The sequence below is a fragment of the Paroedura picta genome, chromosome 13, assembly GCF_049243985.1.
Source record: "Paroedura picta isolate Pp20150507F chromosome 13, Ppicta_v3.0, whole genome shotgun sequence".
NCBI lineage: Eukaryota > Metazoa > Chordata > Lepidosauria > Squamata > Gekkonidae > Paroedura > Paroedura picta.
This window is the reverse complement of record NC_135381.1, coordinates 5,314,820-5,330,066: the sequence shown is the minus strand read 5'-3', so window position 1 is coordinate 5,330,066 and position 15,247 is coordinate 5,314,820. Positions and strand designations below refer to the sequence as shown.

Genomic DNA, 15,247 nt, shown 5'->3' with positions numbered 1-15,247 from the left:
TCCCTTTCCAATTCCCCCCCCCCGAGCCCTCCTCCCGAAAGAAACCTCCAAGAGGACTAGCGCCTCCGACAGGACTTTAACTCCCCCTCCTCCCGGCCCGCTACTGCGCAGCCTCCACGTCGAGAGGGCGATTGGCTTAAGCGCCGCGCTCCAGTTTTGCATGCGGCGGCCCCGCCCCGTTGGTCCTCTCGCCTCTCCCACTGGCGGCTCGGGTGGGGAAGCGGGAGGCGGGGCCCGGCGGCGCATGCGCCGAGCGGCGGCGGTGGTTGCCCTGGCATCGCCGCCGAGCCAGGGCGGGCGAGGCGGCGCTGGGCGACCTGAGGAGGAGGAGAAGCCCGGCCGGAGGGGCCGCGGGGATGAAGGACCGGCTGGCCGAGCTAGCGGCGGTGAGGGGCGAGGTGGGGAGGCGGGTGCCCGGATGGGAGGGATGCTGCGAGGGACGCGTCGTCTGGCTGTTGTTCTGGCGCCGCGGGCTCTCCAGGGGGACACGGACTACAATTCCCATGAGCCCCTGCCTGCCGGCAGGGGCTCATGGGAATTGTAGTCCGTGCCCCCCCTGGAGAGCCCCACTTGGCCGCCCCTGGAGGGTCTCTCCCAGCCGGCAGCCGCAGCTGTGTCTGGCCTCGCTCTCCCACCTGCTCCTTAGGGCCGCCGGGCGACAGGTGCGTGTGCTGCAGGTGCCCATGCTGGGAGGCTTCCTGGAGATGCTCGCCTTGTGGCAGGGCGCTTGGAAGAAGAGCCGGGCTTTGGCCCTCCCAGGGGGAGTCTTGGAGTGGCTGGCAGTCGCCTTCCCTTCCTCTCGCCCTAGGAGGGAGGTGGGGGTTGAGGGAGCTCTGGGAGAACTGGGACTGGTCGCCCAGCAGGCCTCCTGTGTCTCAAAGCAGGTGGCAATCGTCTTCTCTTCCTCTCCCTGCAACAGGCACCCTAGGAGGGAAGTGGGGGTTGAGGGAGCTCTGGGAGAACTGGGACAGATTACCTGGCAGGCCTCATGCATCTCAAAGCGGGCGGCAATCGTCTTCTCTTCCTCTCCCTGCAACAGGCACCCTAGGAGGGAAGTGTGGCTTGAGGGAGCTCTGGGAGAACTGTGACTGGTTACCCAGCAGGCCTTGTGTGTCTCAAAGTGGGTGGCAATTGTCCTCTTCCTCTCCCTGCAACAGGAGGAAGGTGGGGGTTGAGGTTCTGAGAGAACTGGACTGGGCCCAGGATGCCCAGCAAGTCTCATGTGTCTCAAAGCAGCAGTCAACCTCCCCCTTCCCTTCCTCTCCCCACAACAGACACCCTGTGTGGTAGGTAAGGCTGACAGAGCTCTGAGCAAACTGGGACTGATCACCCATGTGTCTCAGAGTGTCTGACAATTGCCTTCCCTTCCTCTCCCCACAACAGGCCCCTTATGAGGGAGGTAGGGCTGAAGAGCGGAGAATCAAACCCAGTTCTCCAGATCAGAAACTGCTGCCCTTAACCACTCCACCTCTCCTCGTAAGAGTCCCATTTGCGAATGGTGAATCCCTCAGTGAGATGCCTTGAAAGCCCCTTTCTGAGGGCTTTCATAACTCAGTTGTGACTTGATAGTGCTTGCATACATCTATGGGGCTGGGAGGTGCCTCTAGATCAGGGCTTGTATGGGAGATGACCCACAAAGTCTCTGCAGAGGACAGCAATGGCAAACCAGCTCTGCTTTTTGCTTGCTCTGAAAACCCCTTGCTGAGCTTGCTAGAAATCTGTTGTGACTTGGTGGGACATGCATCCATGCACGTGCCTCTGGTGTTCATCTATCTAGATGGATATTTCTCTGTCCGGAGGCACAGGCACTCCCTTTTATAAACACACCCGCAAGTAAGTAGAATCTGATTTCACCTGCCTATATAATTTGTGGAAGTCTTATACAGACCCAAAATCCTAATTGTTCTATATGTGAAAGTTATAGAGAAATTTGATTTATAAGTCAACAAGATAAAGACTCATGTGTTTGTAAAAATGTTTAGATAGACACACACACATACACACACACCTATCTAAACTTGTGTGTGTGTGTTTCTGTAGACAGTGAAAGGTAGCTTCTGTGTGTGAGGACTGCATATCTGGTAGCACAAGGGGTTCACAACAGTCCTTTGGGACTGTTGTCCTGGTGAGTTTCCTGCCTTGTGCAGGGGGTTGGACAAGATGACCCTGGAGTTCCCTTCCAGCACTGTGATTCCATGTAGTCCGTGCACATATGGAGAGCCACAGTTTGCCCCCTTCTGCAAATTGAAAGGAGGCGCGTTGGGGACGGGATGCTTTCTGCATTAATTCCGAGACCTGGAGAGAGCAGCTGCTAAAAACTGGTACAAGTCCATTGAAACCGGCGGGTTCTCTGAGAAGCCGGCCAGGCTGCAGATGCGGAAAGGCATCCGATTACAGTTTGGGCGTGTTGCGGAAAAGACAGGAGCCTTGTCTGTTATCTTTACAGTGGGGCGGGATGCGGGCGCTCATAACACGCCTTCCTTATCGGAGGTTTTTGTGGTCCCAGTAGATTTCACACCGAGCCGGTAGAGTTTACAACCAGAGGGAATAAACCAGATGGGTTGGTTTCGGTGGACGGATGGTGCAGAATTTCTGATCAGACTGCATGTGGGCAATTGCCGTGGGCTCAGTTTGGCAGGAGGGGGATGTGGGAACAATTCGGACTGTTGCATCCAATCTTTGTGGGGCAGTATTCTCGGTCAGGAAGATCAGTGGAAGATCTCCAGGTATCACCTGGAGGTTGGCTACCATCTTGCAAACACAGAAGTTCAGATGCACGTCCAGTTTGGCCCCAAGGAGTAAGAGTTGCTCTCTCTTCTTTGCATCTCTTGTGTTGGGATTTCTGTTACAAGTCGGTTTCGTCCGTCCCCGTGTGTTTCCATTGTTTGTTCTGTGCGGACGGAATCCATTTTTCAGCATTTTTACACTCGACAACTGGCAGAGAAGCGCGCGTGAGTAAAAAAATGCATCCTTCCTTCCTTTCGTCTTTATCTCTTTCTGAAGAAACAAAGACGCTTAAGGGGAAGGGAGGTTTTCAGGGTGATTAAAAATAAGGCAGTGGCGTTCTGAGAGAGAGAGAAAAAAAACAATATTGTGTTTTCCTCCAAAGGAGAGGAAATGAGATAAAAATGAGTCTTGGCAGTAGCCAAAATGCTCTGCAAAGCCAAATTGCGTGAAAGGATGTCTGTTAAATGGTAGCTATGAAGGAGCATGGCAGAGCATTAGCATGCACAACAGCCAGTGGGGTTAGGGTTGCCAGCTCTGGGTTGGAAAGTTCCTGGAGACCTTGGGGGTGGAGCTGGAAGGAGGCAGGATTTGGAGCAGGGAAGGAGCTCAGTGGAGTATAATACTACAGTGTCCACCCTAAAAAAGCCACCATTTTCTCCAGGGGTTCTGCAGCCTCTGAGCCTCGGAGGGAAGTGGAAGTAGGAGGGGGTGGCCAGGAGTGGGGGACGGAAGGCAATTGGCTGGCCACTGGAAAGACAGGCAAGCCGGTTGGAGGAGGAGGCCCTCAGGGGCGGGACAGCTGCCCTGAGTGGGCGTTAAGCACTGAGTGGCAATTAAGCCACGAGACCAGCTCCTCCTCCAAGCCCTTCCCAGAAATATTAAGTGGAAACAGATATTTCCCACTTGTGCTTCTCCCTTCCTAAGACCTCGGCCACAGGCAATCAGTTCTGCGTCAAGGCTGTGCTGCGTTGGGGTAGGTTAATATTTTATAAATACGCTTCACCTTGCAAAGCCAAGAAGGGAGTAAAATCAGAGTAGCTGTTCAGTACGAACGTTGAGCACTCGACTCCCGTACTGGGAAGTGTTTTTCCAATTAAACATTTCCTAATGGTTAGTCCCGAAGGATTGCATAGGAAAGTTCCCGCTGCCTGTCGTACGTTCCCCAGTGTCTATTACTGCACCAGAAGCCGGCTGGTTACGTCATGGTGGAAGCGAGGGGAGGAAAACCCAGAGCTTTATTCTGATGGGAGCGGGGTGGACGAGCTGAATTGAGTCACTTAGCTGAGTGCACCAACACCTATTTTAAATTTAAGCTTCAGCAAATAAAGCAGGTTATTACAGAGCGATTTGTTACCGAGGAAGAGATCACAGCTCTGACGAGTCCTGGGCTTAAGCCCAGTGCTGGTATAATGACCCACACTCCCATCATGTTAAGGTCCAGATACATTAATTAGCCTTGTTCAATGGATTCCCCCCCCCTGTTTTTTTCTAGTGTGCACAAAATGAAGATGGGGAAGCTTCGGTTGTTGTCGAGAGTGACCATTACATGGAGGACTTCTTCCAACAGGTAAGAAAACATCTTCGAGAGGAAGCCGAAGCAAAGCCGTGCTCGATCAGGCCACTGGTCCCTGACACCCAGCAGCCTGTCTCGTGCAGCGGCCAGAGAGCTGCTCTCGAGGGCCGACAACAGGGCGAGGAGGCCAAGGTCTTCTCCTGATGTTGCTTCCTGGCACTGGGCTTCAGAGCTGATGCCTCTGAACATTGAGGTTCCTCTCTGCCCCCATGGCTGGTAGCCACGGATAGACCTATCCTCCCTCAATCCATCCCATCCCCTTTTAAAGCTGCCTATTCCCATCGCTTTCACTACCTCTTTTGGTGTGAAGTCCACATTCTAAACACGCGTTGCATAAAAATGTATTTCCTTTTGCCTGTCCTGAAACCAAAGTATTATCACTGCCGCTTTGCTTCTTTCCACTCCCCTGCCTGTTTCAGAAGAGGTTTCTTCTTTCAGGTGAAGGCCTTGCTAACGTAGGGTAGGATTACAGAAAAGGGCTATGCATACTTAATGCCTAAAATGCTATGAAAACTGGTCTTGGGTATAGTCGATCGGACCATTTGGAGTGCAACAATTTTCATACCCAACTTTTCTGTACCTGAAGCAACTTACAGTCTCGTCCCCTTCCTCTCCCCACAGCAGGCATAACCGATGAGGCAGGTGGGGCTGAGAGAGCTCTGAGAGAACCGTGACTGGCCCGCAGGCTTCCTGTGGAGGAGGATTGGGGAATCAGATTAGAGTTCCCGGCTCTTAACCACTGCAGCATGCTGGCTCTCAGTGAAGAGAAAGGCAGGGGATAGTTGTGAGTCCCTGCATTGTGCAGGGTTGGACTAGATGACCCTGGAGATCCCTTCCAACTCTAGGATTCTATGCAATGACGAAAACAGGGCCTGCATAACGGAGCTCTTCCGCCAGGTTTATGGTTGAGGCCCCCCAATGCTAAGAGGTGTGAGCGATGTCAACATTTGTCATCTCTGCTCCCTCCTCCCACCCCTCTGTGTAGATGCCTTTGGGGCAGAGGGGGCTTAGGAGGTTGAATATCACCATGTCTTTTTAGGATTTTGATTTTATTGTATGGTTTATGTCCTGGAGTGTTTTAATGGGGTTTTATAGGGTTTTTATATGGACAAATTGTACCCCGCCACGAGCCGATTCTGGGAGTGGCGAATAATAAGTCTAATTAATACATTTTAAAAAATAAATAAAAATAATAATAACAATCTCAATAACCCCTTTTCTTTTCCCTTCCTCTCCAAGGTGGAGGAAGTCCGAAAGCACATTACGAAAATATCAGACATTGTGGAAGAAGTGAAGAAGAAGCACAGCCTTATCCTCTCCGCCACAAATCTTAAAGACAGTAAGATTTACGTCGTTATGCAAATGCACAGCTCTTTGCCCGGCACAGCGACTCCCGCCATGAAACCCTGGTTGAGAAAGTCTACTCTAGAGGCAGGCAGTGCTGCTTTATGAGTCAACTGGGGTTGCCACCTCCAGTTGAGAACTTCCTGGAGGCTTGGGGGATTTGACCTTATTTGTGCCACGTGCAAAGTATTATTTCTTCCTGACTCTTCCTTTTAAACTTTTGGAAACACGGAGCTTGTGTATAACATGGCCTGGACAAAAGCCCCCTGCCCAAACTAATTTAACAGTGTGTCATTGACCAGTCCTCTAATTTAACCTCCTCTGCAGTTCCTGCTTTTTCATCTCTCTTTTAAATTCCTCTCCAGAAACAAAGGATGAACTTGAAGAACTGAACAAAGAAATCAGGAAAACGGCGAACATCGTTCGGGCTAAATTGAAAGGTTAGCGACTGGGCAAAATAGTTCATTGCAGCGAAGAACCGGTGACATTACAAAACCATTTGCAGCTCTGTAGCAAACCTGTAGAGCTACGCATGCAATCGAATGCAGCCTTGAGCCTTCACAGAATCTGCTCAGTTGGTTGAAAGCATTAGGGGGGGGGGGTTGTCCCGTTAACCTGACAGGATGCTTTCGTTTGTCCTCAGCCATGGAGCAGGGCTTAGCTCGGAATGAGAGCGCAAATCGAACTTCAGCAGACATCAGGATACGGAAGACGCAGGTACGGGCAGCCAACAAGCCAAAAAAGAGTAAGCAAATAATGTTAGTAGGCAGCTGTGAGCAGTAAAACAGAGGCAAGGAGAACATTGTGAGCCACTTAGGGTCCCCACAGTGGAGAAAGTTGGGGTACTCTACGGGGCTACCCTATGGGGTCGACTTGATGGCTATGCACCACCTTGAACTGCTTTAAAAATGGGAGGGAGGGATCTCTGCATAAATAACTTATTTTAGTACTTAATTTTCTTTCATCCCAGCACTCAGTGTTGACACGGAAGTTTGTGGAGGTCATGACGGCGTACAACGGAACACAGACCCTCTTTCGGGAACGCACCAAAGATCAGATACGGCGGCAGTTAGAAATCAGTAAGCGTTCTTTTCTTTTTTTGCTTTGTTACAGCAAACTGGTGGTTTTGAAACCGCATTTGCAGGAAGCGGGTAGGTCTGGCCTTGGCATATCAATAGCTGTGTTGATTACCTCAAATCAACTCAAATGCTTCTTTTCTGAGTCCCTGTTAGATCTTTTGCGAGGCACGGGAAACTTCCAGGGGCTTATCTGCCCAGAAACCTAGGGTGTGGACTCACTCAGACTTGTGTATGCAAAGAGTCTAGAGCTGGAAGCCTGCACTGACAAATTTGAAATGCAATTCCTGTTCTTCTGGCAGCAAACAATAAATGACTGCTACACCAAGCTGGCTCCCATAAGCTTGTTTATGGGTTTTTAAACCCATTAGTCCATAGAGGTGGCTGGATGGAGTCACTGAAGCAGCAGGTGCAAACAAACGGACTCCGGAGAATGGTAGAGGACAGGAAGGCCTGGAGGATCATTGTCCATGGGGTCGTGATGGGTCGGACACAACTTCACACCTAACAACAATAACAACAACAAACCCATTAGTGGGATTAAAAAGCCATAAGCACAGAATATGAGAAGCCGGGTCAATACCGCTATTAGGGGTATGCTGACGAAACAAAAAGTTTAGGAGCCTCAACATTTCCGTGCTGCTCTTTGCCATTGCCAGAGGAGAGGACACGCAGTAATGGGTTTAAACTTCAAGTACAACGATATAGGCTAGATATCAGGAAAATAATTTTCACAGTCAAGTTCAGCAGTGGAATAGGCTGCCTAAGGAGGTGGTGAGCTCCCCCTCACTGGCAGTCTTCAAGCAAAGGTTGGATACACACTTTTCTTGGATGCTTCAGGATGCTTAGGGCTGACCCTGCATTGAGCAGGGGGTTGGACTAGATGGCCTGTATGGCCCCTTCCAACTCTATGGTTCTATGATTCTATGATTCACACAGGCACTTTTTCTGAGTCCTCTTAGACAAGCTGTTAAGTTGTTGCTCTGAATCAAATCAGTCCCCGATACCTAAAGGGTCAACTAGCCGTGATCAGGAGTCTTTTAGTCTCGGTTGAGGAGGACCCCGCTATGGAACGGGGCCAGGTTGCTTGTTAAGGAGGAAAGGCAGATCATTCTCTATTATTGCTTTCAGATTTATTTTTACTTTATTACATTTTTATACCACCTTCTCTTGCGGCTCAGGGCGGTTTACAATGAGGGCTCGCAGTTCCTAATTCTCTGTGACACGAGTGCAGTATGAGAAGCATTAACCATTCTAAACTCGTAACGTTCTGAACATTACAACCTTATAATTGTATAACTGTATCACATTCAACTATTAACTGCACAACTACCAGCGCAACCTTCACAGAGTGTGTGCTTGGATCGGGAGTCGCCCTGTGCCATAGCTGATTGGGCATAGCTGTTGGTGGTGGGAGGGGCTTCTGGGGGCTCTCATTGTTGGTGTTGTCTCTTTGGCCTCGACCGAAAGCTTGACGGAAGAGCTCTGTTTAGCAGGCCCCGTGGAACTGTGCTAGCTCCGGCAGGGCCCTGATCTCTTCTGGGAGCTCATTCCAAGCGGGGGCCAGGACCGAGAAAGCCCTGGCCCCGGTCGAGGCCAGCACAGAGTAGTTGTCACGTGAGGCATGATAATGGATGACTGCGTCATTTCTCCCTAGCTGGAAAGTCCACCACGGACGAAGAACTGGAAGATATGCTGGAGAGCGGAAACCTTTCTATTTTCACCTCTGACGTAAGTACCTCAACTCTCCTTTGCTTGTCCCGGTTACGTGTCTTGTTCTCTTTCTCCATGACCGTGCCATCAGCCTACTCATCCTCTGCCTCTTCTTATGGCCCCAAAGATTATTCTGGACACCAAAGTGACCAGGGAGGCGCTAGACGAAATCGAGTCGCGTCACAAAGACATAATAAAACTGGAATCCAGCATCCAGGAGCTGCACGAGATGTTTATGGACATGGCCATGCTCGTGGAGGTCCAGGTGAGTCTGCTAACTAGAGACAATTGACCGCAGTTCAGGTAACACGTTTGGAAAGTCGTCGCTCGATCGGGGCTGGCTCAGTGACTTTTAGACTGGGGGAGGTGGCCTGGGGGCTTCCACCCGAAGGCATTTTAAGGTGGCACCAAGCTGTGGTTTGTAGCAGAGTCCAAACTGGGCCTACAGGAAGTAGAACAGGAGAGGGGCTGGTGAAGTTTGCGGTGGGGATTTCATATCCCTCCCATCACTGAACTTGGCGAGGCTCCAGGCCTTACATACCATGGAGCCCGGCTGCCATCGTCCTCCTTTACTTTGTGACTCCTGGTAGAGAAATGCGGTATATAATACTATTCAAGTATTACAGATCCTTTTCCTTTTGCACCGTTTGTTGATTTCTCTTCTGTTAGGTTTAGTGTAGGCGTTTTTCAGGCAGTGAAAGGTTTTGTTGGTTTGTTTCATTCCTTCTTACGTAGCACTTTGAATTTCTGTTTAACTTGCCGTATTGGGCGGGCTTTGCCTCTTATAAGTTAGGCAGCTTCCTTTGTGGGGCTTGCAAGCGAATGCAGAAACTGTATGCAGGATGAGCATCCTCTTAACACTCTGTTGTTTATTGCTTCTGATAATGTCTGCTCACGGACAGAACCGCCCAGGTAATGCTTCTCCGGTAACCTCCCCGTGTTTCCCATGCATCGTCCTTTGAGTTTGTCAGTCAGACCCATGACACGACGGTATACTGGCATTCTAATTGGATGCTTTCAAGGGGAGACCCCGCATGACCAACTGTGCCGTGAAATCAGTAAGGGGGCAATCTTTTGACATTTTTCCAAAGGCATCCCTGCCACTTAATCGGCACGGGGCGCAATCGGTTGGGTAGTCCTCTTCAAGCCTCCCCTTCATCTCGCTGCAGCTTCTACAGGAGAACTTTCCAATGGAGGGCGTCTTGTGGCCCAGGACCTAATAGCACAGTTTCACCTATTTGCCCAGGATCTGGTAGCACACTGGGCGCACAGTTTCCTAATGGTTCACGCGCATCCCAATTTAGAATGCCAGTCCTAAGCAAATTCAGATGTGTTCCTCATTTTTGCAGCTACAAGTCCATTGTCCTTATTTCCCACCGGGCCACCCCTGCCTGCTTTCACGATCCGTTCCCCCTAAAACATAAGCTGTGGTAGTTTTCTTTCAAAGGTCAATGCCATTGCAACACTGCCCGGCAATACGCCTGTCATGCATCACCCTTGCTCGAAAAACGGCTCGCGACAGTTCCCTCCCCGTGCCAGGGGATTCCTCGCGGAAATGCCTTTCATGCTCAAACTGTTTGCTTCGAAGGGCGAGATGGTCAACAGCATCGAGAAGAACGTGATGAACGCCGTCGATTACGTCGAACACGCGAAAGAGGAGACGAAGAAGGCCGTCAAATACCAAAGCAAAGCTCGCCGGGTAAGAACGGTGTTTCCTGTTAGCAGTCCTGCTTTAGCCCTTAGGCCTCCTGCTGCTTTTTCTGTTTTTACTCGGGCACGGAAGAGAGGATGTTGTTGATTCTGTGAAGGTTCGAGGGGGTGACAGGTTACAGTGGATGAGCAATAGGGATGTGAGTGTCCTGTATAGTGCAGGGGGTTGGACTAGATGACCCAGGAGTTCCCTTCCAACTCTATGATTCTATGAGAAGTGCCCTTTCTGCAGAGCAGTCTGGAGATGGTGGTCAATTGGGGCCTGGAGCCTTTGTTTCAGTTGTTAAATTAAAGGCTTATCCAGAGTTGAACGCCAGAAAGGGCCTTATCTGCATTCCCGTTTTCTTAGAATCCTGGAGTTGGAAGGATATAACGCCCTGCACAATGCAGGAAACTCACAACTACCTGCCCACCCCCAGTGACCTTGACTTTCCCTTGGCAGAAAAAGTGGATAATTCTGATCGCCGTGCTGGTTCTGCTGGCCGTCATTGCTCTAATCATCGGCTTGTCGGTCGGGACTCGGTGACGCTCGGATGCTCCAGCACATCCCTCGCTCTGCTTTTGCGGCAGTAAGTACTAATCGACTAACATGGCCTTTCTGCAACCGGCTGGGGCCAGGGAACCGGCCTTTGGTACTAATTTGCATCCCTCAGCAATTTCATACAATGCCGAGTCCCAGCTTTGCTTCTAACGCCCAGGTAAGGCCTGCCGGCTGGGGAGGATGCAGTGTGGGCTGAGCCCCCTAGTGGCTAACTGCTGCATGCGCTTGTCTCTCTCAACCAGGCTTTCGTGAAACCCTGGGGCTTTTTGACAGCCCTGGATGGCTCCCTGAATGGGTGGGAGCTAATTCATTTTTAATATCTTTTAAAAATGTGTTAAATGTTTATCAGGTGATATGGCGACATATGGTCATGTTGACACACACCCCTCCCCAAATGGCCAATGATGGGCCTGGAGGGGGGGGGGGCCAGGCAGGCAGATGTACATAAGTGCTTCCCAACCATATTCTTTCTCGAAGCCTGAAGAATGTTGGAGGGGGTTCTCAGTTGAGAAAGCTTGCCCACTAGAATTAGCACTTTTGTCCTGTACCAACATCATGTTGGTGCAGAGGTTTGCCAGCTTCAGCAGGGGCACAAGATTCTTCTTCAGTACATAGACAAAGTCGGGGCTGGAGAGAACACTGAGATTGGTGCTCCAACCAGCAATCCACTTCCTCCCCATACATTGCATGGGATAAGCAGTTTATGCTAAAGCTGTTGTTTGGTAGGCCAGAGATAGAAATGCTTTTGTGAAAACCCTTTTGCTGTGATAACCCAAAAGCGTGTGGCGCCTTCTCCCTCTAATCCTCCCCTGAAAACCAGTCTCCTGTTGTACAGTCTTAGGGTTTTATCCCCCTTAGCTCCCACCGTTATCCCAACGTCCCTACAGTTGCTTCAGCTCCGAATGAAATCCAGGAATAGTTGCCTTTCCTTTCATGCTCACCCCTGCTCTTTTTCTTCTTTCATCTCCTCCCTCCACCACCAAACGCGTAACACACATCAGAATCTAGATTGTAAGTTCCTTCTTCATGATTTAATTTGTTATGTTATGTTTAATTTGTTATTAAAACCCCCAGGTATCTTGGAAGCGTATAGGTAAGAAATAACGATCCGCAGGTCTTTGCCTACCAAAGACACTTCAGCGTGATCTAAAATTTTGCATACTTCTACATCAGTCACTGCTCAAGCATGGTGAAGCAGTGGTTCATTTGAATCATGGTTATTTGATAAAACCAAGATGCAGACGGGCTTCGAATGCTGGTTTGCCACATCCAAATGCTGGTTCTCTCTGTCTTTCTCATGAGCACATGATGTTGCCCTATACTTTGGCTCTCCAGATGTCGGTGGACTACAATTCCCATGAGCCCCTGTCAGTATGCCACATGACAGCCACCCCCTTCCACCCCCACCCTCCTATAATCTTGGCTAAGAGAGCCGTCCACTTTCGTGTTTCCTGTGACCCCCAACTCACTCCGGTACTTGTGCATATCTTCAATCTAATTGTTGCTCAATACAGTTTCTGCCGAAATCGGTTACTGTCATGTGATGGTTCATTTCTTGCATCTTCTGTCATTTTTTGTGTGTTGTAGCTAAACCAATGATGTATCTCTTTCCCTCCCTCTCTTTTTAATTTTTTTTCTTGCAGAAATTGATGTTCATAGTCATTTGTGTGACGTTGTCGCTTGTAATCCTCGCAATTATCCTAGCAGCGACCTTCTTGTAGCGAGCGGGACGTTCCAAGGGAGAACGCAAGCGAGGGAACCAGCGCACCTACCTGTAATGATGCCTTTGCTTGCCACAGTCAGATGCTCTGTTTTTGGAGATTGGAGGACTGTTAGCTGTTCAGCCAGTGGTGCTACATTGATGGGGGAAGGGGTCATCTGCAGATCGCATTTTGTGGACTTGGCCCGCTCTCTATTTTTTTTTTTTCTGCACTACTTTGGAGATGAATTCTGTTTTTGTTTTTTAAGGTTTTTTTTTTTTTGATAGACCAGTGTTATCCAAGTGGAATCAACGCACCCTTTGCCATTCGCCTTAGTTTATGTTATTAACAGAGCAGTCAATCTTGTATGTATTTTTTAAAGAACCTGAAGCAGCCACATTCTCTTAAAGGACTTCTAACCGTGCTTAGGGTCGAAGTCAGACTCTAAGGCAAGTTCCATTCCAGCCATCGGGTCTTTTGCTTTCAGGTAAACGTGGCAGCAGATGAGACGCGAAATTCTCTTTTATCGCCTGCTATTTATTTTTAAGCAGTCGTACAATGAAATTTTGAAAAACATGCGTTGTCTCCATAAGAGGTCAGTGCATGCTTTTAATTTGCGAGATGCACCATAGTCTTTGGACAGTTTTCCAGTAACTACCTAGAAGCGTGTGCCTTTTTCTCAGTAGTCACCAGCCCACACTGTGCTTAAGGCATGACTTTAATATTCCTTTGTTGATCACAGAATGCTGCTCCTTAGAGGATTCACTGTACTGTGAAGTTTACTGTGCTTTTGCCCCTGATGTGTGCGCTCTGTCGGCTGTGCTCCAGCTTTCCAGAGCCATGTCCCAAAAGCATGCAGAGGGATCCAGTGTTTTGGAGAAGAACGCAAGGTGCTCACTAAACTCATCCACTCATGTGTCCTAAACAGCCTCCAGCATCAGTGAATGGATAACCTTATATAGGCGGGATTGCTTCGAATCTTTTTGGAGCTCCGCAGTGGAATGCTCACTTCCTTGCAAAAAAAAAAAAAAATCCCTAAAGTCCTGTTTGTTTCCACGGGACTTCTGCTTGCATTTGATTGGGTGGACCATCTTCACAACGTCCGATAACTGAGGGGCAAATCGCTGACCGTGAAAGCACGACAGTGAAGCAAAGATAAGAGCCTGTCAAAGCGTTGTTTGATTTTGGGCGACTTCTGATCGGTGATGAAACTCAGCCCCTTAGATCAGCTTTGGGGTAGCAAGCCCCGATTGCCGGATCGCAGCTAAAAATCAGGACTTTGTTTCTTTGGATTTCCATCTTGATCTTTGATGAAGGAGGAGGGCGGGGAGGACAGGCGGTTGTCCGTGAATAAAACACTGAATATGTTGGGGGAGAGTTTCCTTGTGAATTCCCCCAGCATGAATGAAGTGTTTGTAAAGGCTTCGACCCAAAGTTAGCCGCCATGATGTTCTGTTGAAGAGAACGTCAAACGCTTGCTTTCTCCGGGTTGGGACCAAAAGTTGTAGAGCTGCCAAGCAGCTTTTTACGCATTTCAGAAGTTGCCCAAACTCATGCTGCTGAATAGCTTCTTATTTTGTACGGTGTTGTTATCGTTGCGTAAAATATCGATAACCGTGTCTATTGATTTCCTAGGGTTCCAGATATATTAATGTAGATAATGTAGATATTTATGCGGGAAGTGAAATAAACTATGAGTGCCTTTAAGGGGGAAAAAACCCAGCAACACAAGATGTGGCCTTGAAATATTTATTTCTCCGTTTTGGACAAAAAGAATAAACTCACAGGTATATTTTTGCCTTCCAGGTAACCTTTCGCATCACCTCTAGTTTGACTTTTTACATATTTACGGTGTATATTCTGAAATGTTTGTTACGTGTATAATAAACCAAAAGATAACATTAATAATTGTCTAGTTTGAAGTATCCGACTCTGTCTAAATTCCCACAAAAACCTTTTCTAAACTGGGGTTGCCAGTTCTGGGTTGTGGGTTGTGAAATACTGGAATATTTGGGGGGGGGGGGTGGAGCCTGAGGAGAGGGTGGGTTTGGGAAGGAGGAGGGGTCTCAGAGTGGCATAATGACCCTCCAAAGGGGGGTCCACCCTCCGAAGCACCCATTTTCTTAGATTGAAGATCAATTGTAATTATGAGAGCTCTTTGGATGCCACCCAACGTATACATGAATTTTAACCCTTAAATTATGGACATTGATAGACTTTTCAAGTAAGGTTCTTTTTAACGCTTCTAAAAAAGCTAATGAGGAGGAGAAGGATTCTGTGTTGGCAGCTTTTCAACCACTGGCTGAAATGCCAGTCTCGCAGAGAAAGACATTTCACTATGATGCCTGTGAACCTGTGCTCATCTTTGTGGGTTCTGTGCAGTCCCTTGTGGTCCATTTAGTCCGGCATCCTGCCTCACAGTGACCAACCTGTTCCTCTGGAGGGCCAACAACAGGGCACAGAAATTGAGGCCTTCAGAAGAACATCAGAAGAGCCCTGCTGGATCAGACCAGGGGTCCACCTAGTAGTCCATCATCCCATCTCACACAGTGGCCAGCCGGTTCCTCTGGATTGTAGACAGCAGGGTAGAGAGGACAACACCTTTGTAAGGAAATGAAAGGAGCCCTGTGGATCAGATTAATTGAGATTTGGTGGGTGGGGACTGACGAGGGGGCAGGGTTTGGGGAGGGGCAAGTCTTTGATGGGGGCACCATGCCATAAAATCCATCTTCCAAAGTGGCCATTTCATAGAGTCGTAGACTGGGAAGGCCATACAGGCCATCTAGTCCCACCCCCTCCTCAACACAGGATTTTCCAGGGGAACTGATCTCTGTTGCCTGGAGATCAGTAGTAATCCCCGGAG

At 49.2% G+C, this 15,247-nt stretch overlaps 1 protein-coding gene across 4 annotated transcripts; it reads left to right on the top strand.

The window, feature by feature from the left end:
* Positions 1-208: 208 nt before the first annotated feature.
* On the top strand, positions 209-14,292 carry STX2 (syntaxin 2). 4 transcript variants are annotated; one of them, XM_077307734.1, is made up of 11 exons: positions 209-386; positions 4,220-4,294; positions 5,540-5,639; positions 6,010-6,084; positions 6,288-6,361; positions 6,615-6,723; positions 8,378-8,451; positions 8,561-8,698; positions 10,022-10,132; positions 10,586-10,712; positions 12,328-14,292. In XM_077307734.1, exons 1-10 carry the CDS (start codon positions 357-359, stop codon positions 10,667-10,669), a joined length of 870 nt encoding a protein of 289 aa, XP_077163849.1. In that variant the 5' UTR covers positions 209-356; the 3' UTR covers positions 10,670-10,712; positions 12,328-14,292. The 4 variants fall into 4 exon arrangements, with proteins under 4 accessions (XP_077163849.1, XP_077163850.1, XP_077163848.1 ...); XM_077307732.1 differs by lacking the exon at positions 209-386 and adding an exon at positions 2,877-2,951; XM_077307735.1 differs by lacking the exon at positions 10,586-10,712.
* The last annotated feature ends 955 nt before the right edge of the window (positions 14,293-15,247 follow it).

Excerpts from the sequence above, each read along its gene's own strand:
- STX2 (XM_077307734.1), top strand. The coding sequence starts at position 357 with ATGAAGGACCGGCTGGCCGAGCTAGCGGCG. Across the intron at positions 387-4,219 it reads GGCTGGCCGAGCTAGCGGCG|TGTGCACAAAATGAAGATGG; the intron begins GTGAGGGGCGAG and ends GTTTTTTTCTAG. Across the intron at positions 10,133-10,585 it reads ACCAAAGCAAAGCTCGCCGG|AAAAAGTGGATAATTCTGAT; the intron begins GTAAGAACGGTG and ends TTCCCTTGGCAG.